Raw genomic sequence first — 16726 nt, 5'->3', positions numbered from 1 at the left:
ATATATTGTATATTATATGAAATAAATACAAATTACAGGCTCCGTTGTACGTTCATGGACTGAAGATAAGTTAAGTAGCTGTTTATAGATACGTGAGAAAAAAATTATGCACAACGTGGTAGTTTTTAAATTATTTTTTTTTGTCCTGTGCCTTGTTGACTTGTCAGCATGACCATGTCAGCATGTCTCAAAAGGATAAAATTAATAAAGGGCAATACATCCCACGCCAGCAGATGAAAATTTGTAAGGCTCCATTAAAACTGTTTCTACTAGAAGACAGAAATCCAATCTTGTTTGCTGTATATCCACTGTGAATTATTCCCAGCATGATAAAACATTATTTTATACTGTATTTCATACATATGCAAGGGTGATGAACATTACATGACTGCTTAGGCCTATAGCATCATTGCAGATATCAGTAGAATATCTTCACCATTCCCCAATAAAGCAACAGAAACATATATGTGGGCAAGGGCTTGGCCACAGCTTCATTGAACACATATTCACCGCCAGGCCAACTTGAGGACATTATCTACCTGCCAGCTGATGGGTGATTTAGTACATCAGGCAGTTATACTAAACGAATACACCAAGAGCTTCAAACCAGTATTGCACATCAGCCTACACTGGCTTGGTCTCTCCCAATTTCCACAGTTGCGGATGCCATATAGTCCTTTTAGGCGCTGGCAAGGTGACCACAAACCACAGCCGTGACTAAACAGAATATTAATCCATGTTAATCACTAGAGAAATTGGGGAATAAACCACTGCCAGCTGACGACCAAGTTAGCACGTCAGGCAGATGCATCCAACGAGTACACCAAGAGCTTCAAACCAGTATTACGCATCAGCACACCCTGGCTTGATCTCTCCCAATTTCCGCTGTTGCAGAAATACCAATGTTAGTCTTCTTAGCAATGCGTTCCAGGCAGGAGGGTGGGAAAATTCCAGATCTTCTCCCTGCCTGATCCTGGTTAAAAAAGGAGGTAAAAAAGTGCCATCTCTGTTTATACACCTGAACATGACCAATGAATGAGAGGGACTAAATGATTTGGCTCACAATAAATGGATTATAAAAAATAGTTTTTATTAACTATGTATTTAATTGTTGACTTATCTGGATTGATAATAGAGACATTTCTTCATTCACATTGTACCTTTTTTGATGCAAATGGATATATATGATGCTTCAGAATATTAGGAATAAAACAAATAAAATGTAATTATGAATATGCATTAAAAGTCTGGAATGACAAATGAGATCACAAAAAACACGGAAAATTAAAAAGGAACAATATACGAAACTGGTTCAGTATTAGTGATACAATTCCAATTAATTCTAACTAGAAGCAAGCATTCTAACTTGATCTAATAATGGTAAGAGAGGATCTGGGATTTATACACTGGCTAGTATTACCTATAAAGATGAAGTCTGCTTTAATCAATCAAAGACCACTGAAGATAGAAAGGAAATATTCTATTTTGGTAGGCCGGCCACTCTTCGGAAGTCCACCATATTTTCAAGTTTTTACATTTGAAGATAGTGGAGTCCCAGAGCCTTAGAAGTAGCTTTGTGACATGTTCCAGACTGATAGATCTGATAAAAACCTTGTTTCTCATCGGTTCTTGAATTTCTTTAGAATTTCTTTAGATTGTGGCATCATGTTATGAGACCTTTTGGCCTACTTCACTTTCAAGACTGGTTCTATTTCATTGATGTTTAGATTAAACAGGGCTGGCAGTAATCATACCTGGGTATGTCTAGTGAAATTGAGCCCAATTATCAATTACATTTGGTTAATTGGTTTATTTAGTAACTAAGGGGGCAATTACTTTTTCACATAGGGCCAGGTTGGGTTGGATAGCTTTTTCCTTCTATACATAAAATCATAATTTCAAAGCTGCATTTTATAAAAATGAGTTTGATGATCTGAAACATTGAAGTGTGACAAACATGCAAAAATAAAAGAAACTGGAAGTACTTTTTCACAGCACCGTATAGTCAAATCGATCAGAATATGTATTACTCTGGAAATAAGCACAGTGCTATAATCAGTGGTACATTTTTATCAGACACAATCCCCTCTGCAGCCACCATCTTTTCTACTATTACATCATCTCCAGGGTTGGGATACGAAACTAACTCCCTCCTTGCATAACAAACCTTGAGTTTTACCCTTCCAACTTTTAGTCTCTAACCACAATACCAACAAGTACCTTTCCATTGTGTCTGGGATACAAGTACAGACCATATAAACTGAAGATAACAATTCAACTAAATCTCTTCTCATACGACTAATTACGCTGGCAAATTCTGTTTGGTATTGTTCCTACTTCCTACCTCCAATAATTTTGGCCTTATCATTGGATCAGATCATGGATCAGGAGAAACCTCGAAGACCTCCCCAACTAAACCAGGCAACCAAAAGTAAAGCCTAAATTAAGCGTGCAAGGCTTCTCACAGCTTATTCCAGTCTGAGGTGATCGAAGCACATCCAATGAGTTTAACCCCAAGGTAGAGACATATCTATAACCCAAATAATGCATTACATCTGTCTTCCTACTAAGTTCCTCAGTAAAACCTAAACTGGCTACTTGTGTGTGCTCAAAACCCAAATGAGCAAATGCTGGCCAAGAATACTACTAAACTGATAACAAGACAACTGCAAAGGGTAGGAAATTAGAACCATCCTACCCTTCCCCACTTGGTCCATCCTTTTTAGCAGGGACATTCTCACATTTGGACACAATGTTAGCTTGACATGAAGGTATCATTGTGTTCTATAGCTAAAACAGTTAAAGTAATGAGTATACAAACAGCAGAAAATATGCTAAAAGAGCATATTGAGGAAACTAAAATATACCTGTTTCCTCTAAACACAGTATTTGACTCTTTGGCCATCAGAAAAGTTGGTAGCTATAGTACAGCATCTGATTAAAGTACTCATATTTGAATTAATTACCTTAGGGGCATTCTAACTGTGTTCACATCTCTCTTCAATTACTTAAAACCAAGGGATTTCTTACTCTCCACGGTTTAAGATATAAATATTTTGTGTTTCTCATCTTCCTATTTAAACAATGGTTCTTCAGTAAGCAGTGGGTATGTTTAAGTCCTTTGAAGGTTAAGGCACTTTTTTGCTTCTGTTTTATATATATATATATATTATTGTTTCATAGTCCCATCGTACAAAGATGCAGAATATGATGGCACTATATAAAACAATATATAATAATTGCTAATATCTATATTTATTCATAGGAGGAGTATTTGAATTTTGGGAGGTGAGGCTTCAATTTGTTTGTTAGCCATTTAGATAAGTAATCCACTAATCAAGTAATTCATTGTACTGATCAGGATTAATTTTTCAAATTGCTCATTATGATCTTTTTTTTATCTAGGGGAAGAAAAAAAACAAAATGAAAAAAATGTGACTAGTCGTCATTTTGTCTAAGGGTAAGCTTCTCCATCGTAATCTTTTTTTAAGCATTACCTATGCATATATTTCTGTTTTCTTTGAGCTTTGTAAAAAAAAACCTGATAACAATTCAATTTTTAAATGTGCTATAATGACAAACTTAAATCAAAGAAGGAACATACAGTATCTCACAGAAGTGAGTACACCACTCACATTTTTATAAATATTTTATTATATCTTTTCATGTGACAACACTGAAGAAATGACACTCAGCTACAATGGAAAGTAGTGAGTGTACAGCCTGTATAACAATGTAAATTTGCTGTCCACTCAAATATAACTCAACACACAGCCATTAATGTCTAAACCTTGGCAACAAAAGTGGAATTAATTTAGATTTAAGTTAAGCAGACATATTAAAAAGATATTCCAAAACTTGATTGAATAGAATTGTGGTAAAAGCAAGTGATTAAATACTCATTGACAATGTGTAATAAGAGATCCAATCTAATCGCTCTTTTATAAAGAATAGTAATAGTTTTATTCTTCCAATATTAAAGTCATTTGGATTTCGAAGAGTACAATATATGTAATTAATATGTCTTTAGATATTCAAAATACAAGATAAAAAATGTTATCAATGGTCTAAAAATATAACTTTTGTAAACCATGAGAAGTTTCTGCACAGCTTTCAATAATCTTTAGAATGATTTTAAATGTTTCCATAAGTACACATTCAAATATCAATCTCTTCAAATAATGTTTAGATACATACCCTGGTACATAATAATATAGGATTCATTACACACACATGCACCTGTATAATTCTTTTTTTTGGTTTTGTTTTAGGAGATATAATAGAATGTGTTGGGAGGAAGATGCTACAAAAGTTAAGCTCTTTGAAGAGGATGAAATGATTCGGCTGACTGAGTCTGCGCTTTAAAGGAGGAAACTCAATACTTGTGGTACAAGTAATAACAAAAACACTTCCGATACACTGCATGGAAGATCACACGGATCAGGATGTGAAAAGCGTTCACATGCACAAAATGTCTAAGATGACCTTCAGTATCAAGTTAAGTTCTTTGGCAGTAAATAAATGTCATTACAGAACAAAGTAGAATTCAATATTTTCCTGCTTTTAGGGTCCTTTGATCCAGTCATAGTTTTGATAAATCCGGCCACTGTCATTATACTTGTAATCTCACCACCTGCAGATTAGGTACATCTGTGTTTAATTTTGAACACAGTTCATAGCATGATATCCCGCTTCACTTCCTACACCGGATATTCAGAGAAAACCAATGAAACTTTCCAAGGAATATTTTTTCTACTAGGACTAACCTCGGATGTTTATCTTCAACTCTATCTCTTTTTTTTGTTCTTTGTCATGTACATTGTTTCTATTGTGGGAAATACAGGTATCATAATGTTATGTTGGACTACTCCCAATCTACAAACACCCATGTACTTTTTCCTTCGCCACCTGTCATTTTCTGACCTCTGTTATTCTTCTGTGATCACGCCAAAGTTATTGGAGAGATTGATTATTGGAGATAGTTCAATCCTTTATGCTGCGTGCATGACCCAGCTTGTCGTATTCAGCATCTTTGGAAGTTTGGAGTGCCTGATACTTGGACTGATGGCCTGTGATCGAAGTGTAGCAGTGTGCAAGCCACTGTTTTACCACCTCATTATGACAGATTCCGTATGCAAACGATTAATAGCAAGTTGTTATATGATTTCCATAACAACTTCTATGTTAAATGCCGCTTACGCTCTGCAGCTCTCCTTCTGCAGCGCTATACAAATCCATCATTTTTATTGTGACTACCCCCCTCTGTTAAAGCTGTCCTGCTCAGATACATCTGTGAATGAACTGGTACTGTTAGCCTCAGTGTCTTGCGTCAGTGGTGTATCTGTGATCACCATTCTAATTTCCTATGGATACATTATATTTACTGTGCTGAGACTTCGTTCTAAAGAGGGAAGGCAAAAAGCGTTCTACACCTGTTCATCCCATCTTATTGTTGTTTCCGTGTTCTATGGGACTATTTTATTTATGTATCTCCGTCCTGGTGGCAAATATTTTTCTGATCAAGACAAAGTGGTGGCTGTATTTTATACCGTGGTAATACCTGTATTAAACCCTATAATCTACAGCATGAGGAACAGGGAACTGAAAAGTGCCCTTACAAAAATTCTAAGAAGAATGAATGTGGTTGTGTAACTTTTTAGAATTTTTGTCAAACGCCATTGTGCAAAAAAAAAAACACATTTGCTCATACTAGCATCCACCATACTGGAGAGGAGTTTGCGTGAAGTGTATAGAATGCATCCCACATACCAAAACATGCATTGGACAAGAGGGGCAATTGGGACTCCTTCTGCTTCCAGTAGTCCGGAAGACTTTTGACCCTGCCCCAGGTGCCAGGAGCCCTAATTACAGTTCTGATCCCTGAGTTTCCAATAACCACTCACAGGAATTGAACTCACAGCTTGTGCGTTGCTCTGAGTTGAGTTAATGTAAGATGAGAGGCGAGCAACTGTCAAGCCGGGACACAAAGGCTTATTTGGTTACCTTTCTTGCTGATATGTCCATTGCATACAGCTGTTAGCTAAAAATGATGATACATGGATGTAGCATATTATACAACCAATATTACATTGTATGAAAATATATGCAAAATCAATGAACAGTGAACAAATGTATATGTGTGTGTAAACCACCCTAATGTAGTAAAATTGTTGCAAAAAAGTGAATAAAGAAAGCCATAATGACTCTAAAACACGGGATTAACTATACATAACAATAAATACTTTGTACTCTACAATTACATCTGGTATTCTTAAAAGTAGTTATATAAAAATATTTTAAAGTGTAACAGAGCCAAAACATTAAAAAAGACCTATATATATTCAGGTATTACTGTGCATGTGGTTGAAGGATATTTTTTAAGCAGCATCTAATCTGGGCTAGAAACCCAAAGTAAATTTTTAAAAACAGCCAAATTGTTATGGTGGGTAAAGGTGATGGAAAACCCTTCCACCCCTTAAGGGGGTAGTAGAAGCATTATTAAACACTCATCTACAGACACCAGACAAGCCAGAGGGCTTGTTTTTCCTCTATATCCAGGCAAAAGGTTTTAATTCTGAATGATGTACTACACATATCAAAGCTCTAGTTGGAAAAAAATATATGATTAACCACAAAAAAGGGAAGCTATTGTTAAACAAACATGTTGTTAAAATTGGCCAGCCAAAAAAACAAAACCTTTAGTGTTTAAAAACTCCCTGGTCACAAAGTCCTTGAAGGTCCTAAGTCTATGTATTGGTCCTGTTCTTTAATTTTTATATTTGCACCGCCATCTTGTGGCTACTCGTTGGCATTTTATACAAAATTTTTCGATAAAGAAAAGTAACATTTACAGTCAATCGTAAAGGTAGCGATATACGTGTCTATAGGTCTGCACCTCTAACATGTTTCATCAGTATGATGCAGTATTGACAAAAATACCACACAATACATTAGAGTATCTTGATATGTGGAAATGCCTCATTTATATGTATATTCATTTGAGCAGGGCCCTCCTCACCTCTTGTTTCTGTAAGTCAGTTTGTTATATACTACTTGTTATGTCCTGTTTACCCATTGTACAGCGCTATGGAATTTGATGGTGCTATATGAAACAATAAATAATAATAAAAACTTTGTTGCAGGAGCTTCATGGAATATGTTTCCATGGCCAAGCAGCTGCATCACATCACCAAATACAATGCCAAGCATTGGATTAAGTGGTGTAAAGCACTGGTGGAAATGTGTTCTGTGGAGTGACTAATCAACCTTCTCTGTTTGGCAGTCTGATGGGTAAGTCTGGGTGTAGTGAATGCCAGGAGAACATTTCCTGTCTGACTGCATCATGCCAACTGTAAAGTTTGGTGGAGGAGGGATAAGGGTCTGGGGCTGTTTTTAAGTGTTTGGGCCCCTTACTTCCAATTAAGTGAAGAGAAATCTTAATGCTTCAGCATATCAAGACATTTGTGGGAACAGTTTGGCGATAGCCCTTTTCTGTTCCAGCCTGACTGTGCCCCAGTACAAAAAGCAAGGTCTATAAAGACATGGTTGGATAAGTTTGGTGTGGAAGAACTTGACCGGCCCTACAGAGTGCTGACCTCATCGAACACATTTGGGATGAATTGAAACGGAGATTGCAAGCCAGGCCTTCTCATCCAACATCAGTGCCTGACCTCACAAATGCTCTACTGGATGAATGGGCAAAACTTCCCACAGAAACTTGAGATATGTATATTTATAAATTGAAGCAATTTATTTGTAATTAGAAGCAAATTAATCCCTGTAGAGATACAGTGAGATTTATGATTTTATGCCATGATAAGTACACTCATTTAATCACGCCTTGCTGTAAATAAAACAAAGAGGATGTAGTAAATATGCCTCAAATATCCCATAGTAAATATGCCCCCCATTCTCCTTGATTTTTGCTTTCTTGGCAGATAACAATTGTTTACTTTTCCATTTCAAAAATGTGAAACAAATGTTTACTCGTAAAAAATCAAACGACAATAACAACGAAAAGAGAACACTTGTTGATTATGATCCATTATTTGTGGATGAAATTGTTCTCATACTTACCATATTTTCCTTTATGCCTGCTTAGCTCCTCCCTCCCTGATAGGACAGGAAATACGTTTATGCCTAAAAGATGGTGTTCACCAATCCCCTCACCAACGCTTCCTGGCAAAGGTGAGCGATTATTCCCCAGCTATCATGCAGGCCCAGGCTTAACCACCGTTTTGGGGGAAAGGGCCTTTAGGGAAAGGGTATCTGACATGGAGACAGCCCAAGTCAGAGCTCACTGGAGTGACCTTTAAAACGCCTGCAGCAGAGGTTCAGACACTGCTTCACAATACCACAATTAACTCATTTCTTATAAACACCAACAACTTTGACTCTCTCCCAGTGGATACATTTGTTCAATACAAATAGTAGGTGGGGACTTCAACGCAGTATTGTGCCACAGGCTTGACAGATATGTACCTTTGACAAAGGTGATGCTCCTGGTACTAGAAGGTATTACAATACTTGTACACACCTTACACCTAGTGGAGCCACGGATGACTCTTTACCTGACCCCTAGAGACTATACACATATCACTAGAGTCCACTGCTCTGCATCAACAATCAATAATTTCTCACGTGTCCCCAGGCTATTACCAGAGACAAAATTGAAAATTTGATCATTTCTTTTAATGCCCCTATTTTGATTTAAATGCTGCCCTTACCAGCTACTCTTACTATCAGAACCAGGCATCTTCCTTCTCAATATACCTCCATGAAAGACTTTAAACCTCATTTGGAGGCATTGCGGGAACTACCGTATTGGCTCGAATATAGGCCGCACTTTTTTTCCCCACTTTAAGTCTTTAAAGTGGGGGTGCGGCCTATATTCGGGGTCTAGCGCCCGACGCCCGGGACATGCAGTCCCGGGCGCCGGGCAGGCAGTGGGGACCGGAAGTTGTATACACGTATTGCGTAGATGTCCCCCGCCGGCCCCGCAAGACACGCGGGAGTCTGCTCCGGTAAGTCGGGGGGGCAGAGGAGGAGGACAGTGGCAGCATATCTCGGGGGGGGGGAGACAGAGTGGCAGCATGTTTTTTTGATGCTTTTTTAAAGAAAAAAACTTTTTCTTTAAAAAAGCACCAAACTTTTAGGGTGCGGCCTATATACGGGGGCGGCCTATATCCGAGCCAATACGGTATATAGTGGAAGATATTTCAAGTATCAACAACCATGTGCTTTTCTGGGCATCCTCTGCTGTAATGCAGAGTACTAGAATTGGGTATGCCAGCAGGCATAAAAGAGGTCTGGGGGACACCATGTAATCGATGTGTTTAGCCAAATAAATCTCCCTGTAACTTATACAATCACCTCCAGTCAGCTCCAGCGCTGGTTTGGGGATCCCATGACGCATACTTTTCACATAAGGATCTGTATAATAGCTTCAATTGTCCAAAATATCCAAAGCCCAATGCTAATTTACTCCATTGTTTTGGTTTTGTTTAAAATTCTAGAGGGAGATGCATAGGTTTACGACAACTCACACATTTGTAGATTCTCTTTAGATCTACCAATGTTTATTTTAGAAGTATTCGCTGTGGAACACAATTTGAGTAAAAGTATGATACACATCAAAACATCAGTGGCTAGAACGACCATCTCTGATGACTTTAACCATCCATCCATCCATTGCAGATTTTACGAATAATTATACCATATGTTTTGTATGGACTAGATAAGCACAGACCTCACCAAACAAGAGAGCGTAAGAACATTTTTGAAGATGTGGTCTACATGTATTAGGACGGGAGACCCATTGCTGCAAACGTAAATTTTCCACAAATTTAAGTATATCTCTTGATATTTTTCACAGGTGTTTAAGGGTACTCCTCCCATTCGAAGGTTGCAGGAGGAAGACCACTATAAGCAATCAAGAAAAAAACACTGGCAATGGGTAGATGTACATGGTGAGAGGGCAACAATGGGTGGTAACAGGATGGTTGAAACTGATCAATTAAAGTGGAAATAACTGTACCTCCTAATATTTTTGTATCTTATAGGGGGTGAAGAAACAACTGTTTTGAAATGTTCTCCTTTTTATATAACTGTATGGTGCAAGGGATGTTTACACTGTAAGTGGGACTGTTCAATTCACACATTTTTCATTTAGAATTCTAACCTAGCCGTGCTATAACCCTATTTTGTTTTGAAATTAATATGAAAGGGAAATATTTAATGTATCACAAGTAAGATTAAATTCAACTTACGGCTTGTGGCTGCCTGGTTGCTCTATTCTTACACATGTAGAGCGAAGACAGGTCTACTCCTGGCAGTTGGTGTTCACATGGCAATTAGGTATTAAGGGTTATGCGGAGATTGGTTTAGAAAACATAGGATGGGATTTTTGGGAGGTATATTGCCAAAAATACTAATATTCTCTTATATTTTCATTGCGTTAAAAAAGTGTTTGCTATGTAATTTTTTTAATTTTGTTTCTATAATAATTAGACTTTCTTTTTGTTACCAGATATTTGTATGATATGGCTTGTGCATCACAACACTGAAAATCACCTCTGTATACCTGAAAGACCCCAAGTTTATTCAAAGTTTTATCTTTCTCTGCCATTTACCAGGATGTCTTTGATAAAACACACAAGAAACACATATTTCTGATGTACCACATGAAATAAAGCACTAAAAACTAGTAAAATACCTGGAACTTGCTGAGCTGGACAGGAGTGTGAACTGTAGGGGGTTACGCATTAACAATTATGCTGGTACTAACTCATAATTGTGGTTCATTATTTACATTGCCATGAAGATTGCACATCTTTTATCATTTGGCACAATAATTGGCATTAATACAAAACTCTATTCATTTCATAAACTCATTCTCTGTAAAATCCTTTAAAAAATCTCCTGAATAACATTACACAGTATAATAAAATATAATAGCAGAAACTCATCAAAAGCAAAACAGTTCAGTTTGAAGGATAGTATAAATGTGTTTGCTTGAACACCATCATATAATACTGTGGCAAAAGAAAGGTAAAACCTCCAATCATACTGCAATGCAGGCAGTAATTTTCACATTAATGCAACACGAAATGATCAAGCCACAAATCATCCTCTAAATGCATTTATTTTAATTTCATTTGCTTCTGTTGTTTCTTCAGAAGATTACAGTAATATGGTTAAATATTTGGAAAATAGCAATTCAAATAGTTGATAACTATTTTTTCAAAATCTGGGATCTCTTTAAACAAATATGCACAGACTTTGCAATTACTATAGTAGTTCTATCAAAAGTCCTTTTTTCATCCATCCCTTTAGATGTCTATTTGGGTACCATCCAGAATCATTTGGTTAGAATACCAATGTAGGTAAACATTTTTTCCAAATTTTTTCCAATGATCTTGCTACATCTTTATTCCTTAAAGTATATATTAGTGGGTTGAGCATTGGGATAATTACTGTGTAGAACACAGAAGCAACCCGGTCTTGACTCATGGAATATGTTGAGGAAGGTCTCATATACATAAAGACTATTGTCCCATAAAATATGGTGACGGCCGTAAGGTGAGATGCACATGTGGAAAATGCTTTTCTCCTTCCCTGTTGGGAACGAATCCTCACTATAGTAGATATAATGTAGGTATACGATACAGTGATAGTTGTGAGTGAGCTCATTTCTGCAAGCCCACCAAATATGAACATAACAAGTTCATTCATTGTTGTATCTGTGCAAGAGATCTTTAGCAGTGGGGGCACATCACAGTAGAAGTGATCAATTTGATTGCTTTTACAGAATGGTAAATGAAAGGTACAGGTTGTATGGATTGTAGCATTAAGATACCCTCCAACGTAAGCAAATCCTACAAGTTGCACACAAAACCTCTTGTTCATGACCATCAAGTACAATAACGGGTTGCAAATTGCAATGCAACGGTCATAGGCCATTATCCCAAGTAAAAAACACTCAATTGTAACTGACGCCCAAAAAAAATACATCTGCAGGATACATTCAACGTAGCTTATGGTTTTTTTATCTGACAAGAAGTTGGCCAGCGTCTTTGGCGTTATGATGGTAGAATAACAAATGTCTAAGAAAGACAGGTTATTGATGAAGAAGTACATGGGAGTATGGAGATGAGAATCGTATGTGACAGTCAATATGATCCCAAAGTTTGCAAGAAGTGTGATGATATAAAATATTATAAACAGAATAAATAGACATATCTGAAGCGTAGGACTATCTGTCAGCCCTAAGAGAACAAATTCCTTGAATTCTGTGTTATTCCACATTTTAGTTCATATTGTTAAATCTTTTTCAGTTATCGGCTGTAAGGAGACAAAAAAATGAGCCAACAAAAAGCGGCATTACAGGGCCCTTTGCAACTAGTGTTACACAATCTAGTCCAGATCTTACATATTAACAATTTACACACATGCAGAGAGACAAGGAGATATATAAATTTATATTGTAGATATGGTAGAAACAATAGAAGGGTGAAACACGTAGCATGGAGAGGTTGCATTACAAATCTGACTTTGCTTTGTTTTTTTGTGGACTTTGTATGTAAGTTTTAGTGTTTCTTGGCAGATTTATCATTTTGGTACGAGTAAAAGACAATTTCACCCGTTTGATAAAGCTTTTCTTAGCAGATTTAACCTATGTATTTCTGAGGAATGATACACGGAAGGCTTCTAATTTAAATATAAGGATATTTGTTTATTATGGATTTGTTTATTCTACTATCTGTTGATGCTATGGTTTCTTTACTTTTGAGCTCATTGGTTGTCCTGAAGGTTTAAAGCGAGGACCCATGGTATTGTACACTCCAACAAAAGTGTGTAACTATATTCAAATTTAAAAGGAACATATAACAAGAAAAGCCATTGTTCACATTTTACCAAGTATGAGGTTATTCAAACATTCCAATAAAGGCCTATCTAGACAATAAAATCAGCCTTGATTAATGATCCAAGAATGTCCAAAACCTAAATTTGCCAGAATTTGCCAGAATCTTGAGTTTAGTGTGGATATTTTTGGTGCGACAGACATAATAAAACTTTGCAAGGAGCACATACCAATTTTTTGTGTATTGCCATTCCGCTGCACTGTATTTACACAGTCTCTGCAATCAACCTCAGCTGAAATTATCTGGTTGCATGGTTAATATCTGTCAGCGAAGAACATTGTGTGTGTATGCTGCTGTTATTATATAGGAAATGGGTATAACAGTGGTATTTCTTCTGGGAATAACTATGTTAAACACAGAAGAGAATCCAAATCTCAAACATGATCACAAAATCACAAAGGCAAATTAAAATATTACAATAGGATATTTCCAAATACCGGTACTTGGAAAAAAAATGGTAAAATTGTTCACTATATGGTTAAAAGTATTGGGACAACTGACCATTACTCAACAGTGACTTTTATGACATTGCATTCTCAATACATAGATATTAATATGTTGTTGGTCCCCCCTTTGCAGCTATAACAGCTTCCACTATTCTAGGAAGGCTTTCCTCAAGATTCTGGAGTGTTTCTGTGGGAATTTTTGCCAATGTATCCAGCAGAGCATTTGTGAGGTCAGGCACTGATGTTGGATGAGAAGGCCTGGCTCGCAATCTCTGTACCAGTTCATCCCAAATGTGTTTAATGGGGTTGAGGCATGGGCGTAGGAACCCCTAAAAATCTGGGGGGGATAGCATTTCCCCCATCAGATCCACACTTTCTCCCCATCTCTTTATTTGCAAACACGTACAGTAATATATAACTTGAAACACTGGCAAAAATAATGAACGTTTAATACATTAAATATAGGAAAAAACTGCTAATCTTTGTAGACCAGAGGAACTCTGATCTCTGACAGACGGGGAAGGTCTGCGCGATGGACGCAGAAACCCCCGCTGCTAGCCACGCCTCCTTCCAGCTGCACGCTGCCCCGGCTACATGACAGGGGAGTCAGAAGCACCGGAAAGTTTGGGGGGGGAGGCGGGGGAGTGTTAAATGGGGGGCATAAGGCATTTCTGGAGACAGAGTGCTCTATGAAATTCCTTTTAACCCCCTTAATGCCACTTTGCCTCCAGAAATGCCTTTTTAACTCTCTATACGCCACTCTGCCTCCTGAAATGCCTTACACCTCCCTATATGCCACTCTGCCCCATAATATGCCTTTTAACCCCCTTAATGCCAGAGTGGCATTTAGAGGGTTAAAAGGCATATCATGGGGCACAGTGGCATATAGGGGGTATAAGGCATTTCTGGGGCAGAGTGACAAGCCTGGGGGCAGATGTGCATAACTGGGGGGGCAGGTTGGAAAATAGAAGGAAATAAAACCAAAATATTTTTCTCAATCATAGCTTTTATTAAAAAAATAGTTTACATGAATTAACATTTACTGGTAAAACTTTTTTCTTATAGGGTCGTCTTATATTCAGGCTTTTTCTTTTTTTCCTAAATTAATATTCAGATTTGGGGGGTCGTCTTATAATCAGGGTCGTCTTATAATCGAGCAAACACGGTATATACTTTTAGGCGTTAAAGCATATTTTATTTTCACTTTGTAAAAGACCTTCGACACATACACCAATATTGACAGTACTTCAATAGAATTGTTAGGAAGACCCAGTGAGTCAATAAGCATCCACAAAACCCCAAAAAATTAGATATATAATATCAGATAAATAATAGAGAATTGATTAGGAAAATATTTTTATTTGTTTTTACTGCATTTGTTTTTTGGCTAAATAATTAATTTTCCTGACTCCCAGTTTAGACAAAAATCGGAGCGTTTTTCTACAAAATGTAAATTGCGATTTCTACCTGTTTTACAGAGTTCAGTTGATTTTTACACTTTCTCCTTTTACTTATCTTTTATCTATCCAGCGAATAAAAACTCATGTCTTTTGGAGTAGGACATAAAATAGGTTCAAATGAATTTAAAGCTTTTATACAAGAGCTGCTAAAAAATCCTAATTTACTACATTCGACATGTTTTGGGTAACTAACACGCATTATATCTAACATATTAAATTGCAAAACTCACACCGGCAGCCTGGTCTCATGGTTAATGATAACAGGCATTTATGAACAAAGTCTTTTTTATTGCTTCCTTTACTTCTGTGTTTCTAAAGCTGTAGATAATAGGGTTCAGCATTGGTATGATCATCGTGTAAAAAACAGAGACCACTTTATCTTGTGTAACAGAATAACCAGAAGCTGGACGTAGATACATGAAGAAAACAGTCCCGTAAAACAAGGAGACACACAAAAGATGAGAGGTGCATGTAGAACAGGCTTTGTGTCTCCCTTCTGAAGACTGAATCTTAATGATAGTAAAAAAAATATAAACATACGAAGACACCGTAACTATTACTGAAACAAATCCTAGAACAAAAACCACAGAGAATATAATGGTTTTGTTGATATATGTATCAGAGCATGAGAGTTCCATCAGAGGAGGGATGTCGCAATAGAAATGGTTGATGACATTAGGTCCACAGAAAGATAAAGTAAATGTAGAAGAGGTGTGAATCCCCGCAGTGAGCAATCCTCCACCATACACAGCGCTCATCAGAAGTATACATTTTGTTTTATTCATTATGACTACATATTGGAGGGGGTGACATATTGCTACATAGCGGTCATAACCCATGGTAGACAAAATATAACATTCAGTGCTTGCAAATAATGCAAAGAAGTATAGCTGGAGAGCACAGCCAATAAAAGTGATAGATTTCCTCTCCGACAAAATATCATTCAGCATTTTTGGGGTAACAACTGTAGAATAACATAGATCAGAAAGGGACAAGTTACCTACAAAAAAATACATTGGGCTGCGTAAAGTGATCAAGACCAGAAATATGATTGCAATATTACCGAAAACAGTAACGATGTAAATCAATGAGAAAAATGTGAAAAGGAATACTTCTATATTTGGTTCATTGGTGACTCCCATAAAGAAGAATTCACGTATAGCGGACTGATTACTTCCTTCCATATGTCAGCTCTATTGCGGAAAAACTGTAAAGTAGACCAAAGAATAAAAGTGGTTAAAGAAACTAACATATTTTATACTGTTTCACTTATTGGCACAGAGGGGTAACAGAACACATTCAAATATTATTATTTTATTTCACTTGATAAAGTTAAAATGATTCTTTACCAGTAATATTTGTGTTGTAAACATGAGCATGTATCATATGTATTATATGAGAACCAACTCTATATAATTATTTGGGTGGGGTTGCAAAAAATGTGAATGTAATACACATTTCTCAATTAGACATGTTAGTGAGCCTTTACAAATAATATAAAATATATTTAATTACATAAAAGTAAATGGTGTGTGTACCTTACATTTACTAAATTCTATAATTCTGCCTGTTGAACCTCAGATGGTATTATTAGGTCAAAAATAAGTTTTTACATTTAAATTAGCAAAAAGAATTTGCTGTTTAAAAGAGTATTATAATATGCATAGAGGAAATAATTATAATTAGTTGGGTGTGTTATAAGAACATTGAATAGAGCGTTATCAGAAAATAGTAAACTGACCTATTTATTGTGATAATTCCCTGATGTTCTAAGATTGTAAATGTATTGATGTCGATCCCGTATTATTTAATGCATCCTTTCTGTAACTGTAATGAGGGAAGTGCTCATGCCGTTGTACAGAGCACTGGTGAGACCTCACTTGGAGTATTGTGTACA

The 16726-nt window shown here is 36.7% G+C and overlaps 3 protein-coding genes across 3 annotated transcripts; 1 reads left to right on the top strand and 2 right to left on the bottom strand.

Moving 5' to 3' along the window:
* The first annotated feature begins 4887 nt into the window (after positions 1-4887).
* Positions 4888-5652, top strand: LOC149285267 (olfactory receptor 5T9-like). Its single transcript, XM_089495617.1, has one exon. It carries the CDS (start codon positions 4888-4890, stop codon positions 5650-5652), a length of 765 nt encoding a protein of 254 aa, XP_089351743.1.
* Positions 5653-6348: 696 nt separating this feature from the next.
* LOC149285266 (olfactory receptor 5G9-like) lies at positions 6349-12306 on the bottom strand. Its single transcript, XM_089495616.1, has 2 exons — positions 11425-12306; positions 6349-6393 (listed from the first exon to the last, which is right to left on the bottom strand). The coding sequence occupies exons 1-2, from the start codon at positions 12304-12306 to the stop codon at positions 6349-6351; spliced, it is 927 nt and encodes a 308-aa protein (XP_089351742.1).
* Positions 12307-15080: 2774 nt separating this feature from the next.
* LOC149285265 (olfactory receptor 5AR1-like) lies at positions 15081-16013 on the bottom strand. The gene has a single exon (XM_089495615.1). The coding sequence runs from the start codon at positions 16011-16013 to the stop codon at positions 15081-15083; it is 933 nt and encodes a 310-aa protein (XP_089351741.1).
* Positions 16014-16726: the final 713 nt, after the last annotated feature.

This window comes from Sceloporus occidentalis, unplaced genomic scaffold, assembly GCF_023333645.1.
Source record: "Sceloporus occidentalis isolate IW3139 unplaced genomic scaffold, rSceOcc1.0.p SCAF_82, whole genome shotgun sequence".
In the NCBI taxonomy this organism is placed as follows: Eukaryota; Metazoa; Chordata; class Lepidosauria; order Squamata; family Phrynosomatidae; genus Sceloporus; species Sceloporus occidentalis.
This window is presented reverse-complemented; position numbering and strand designations above follow the sequence as displayed.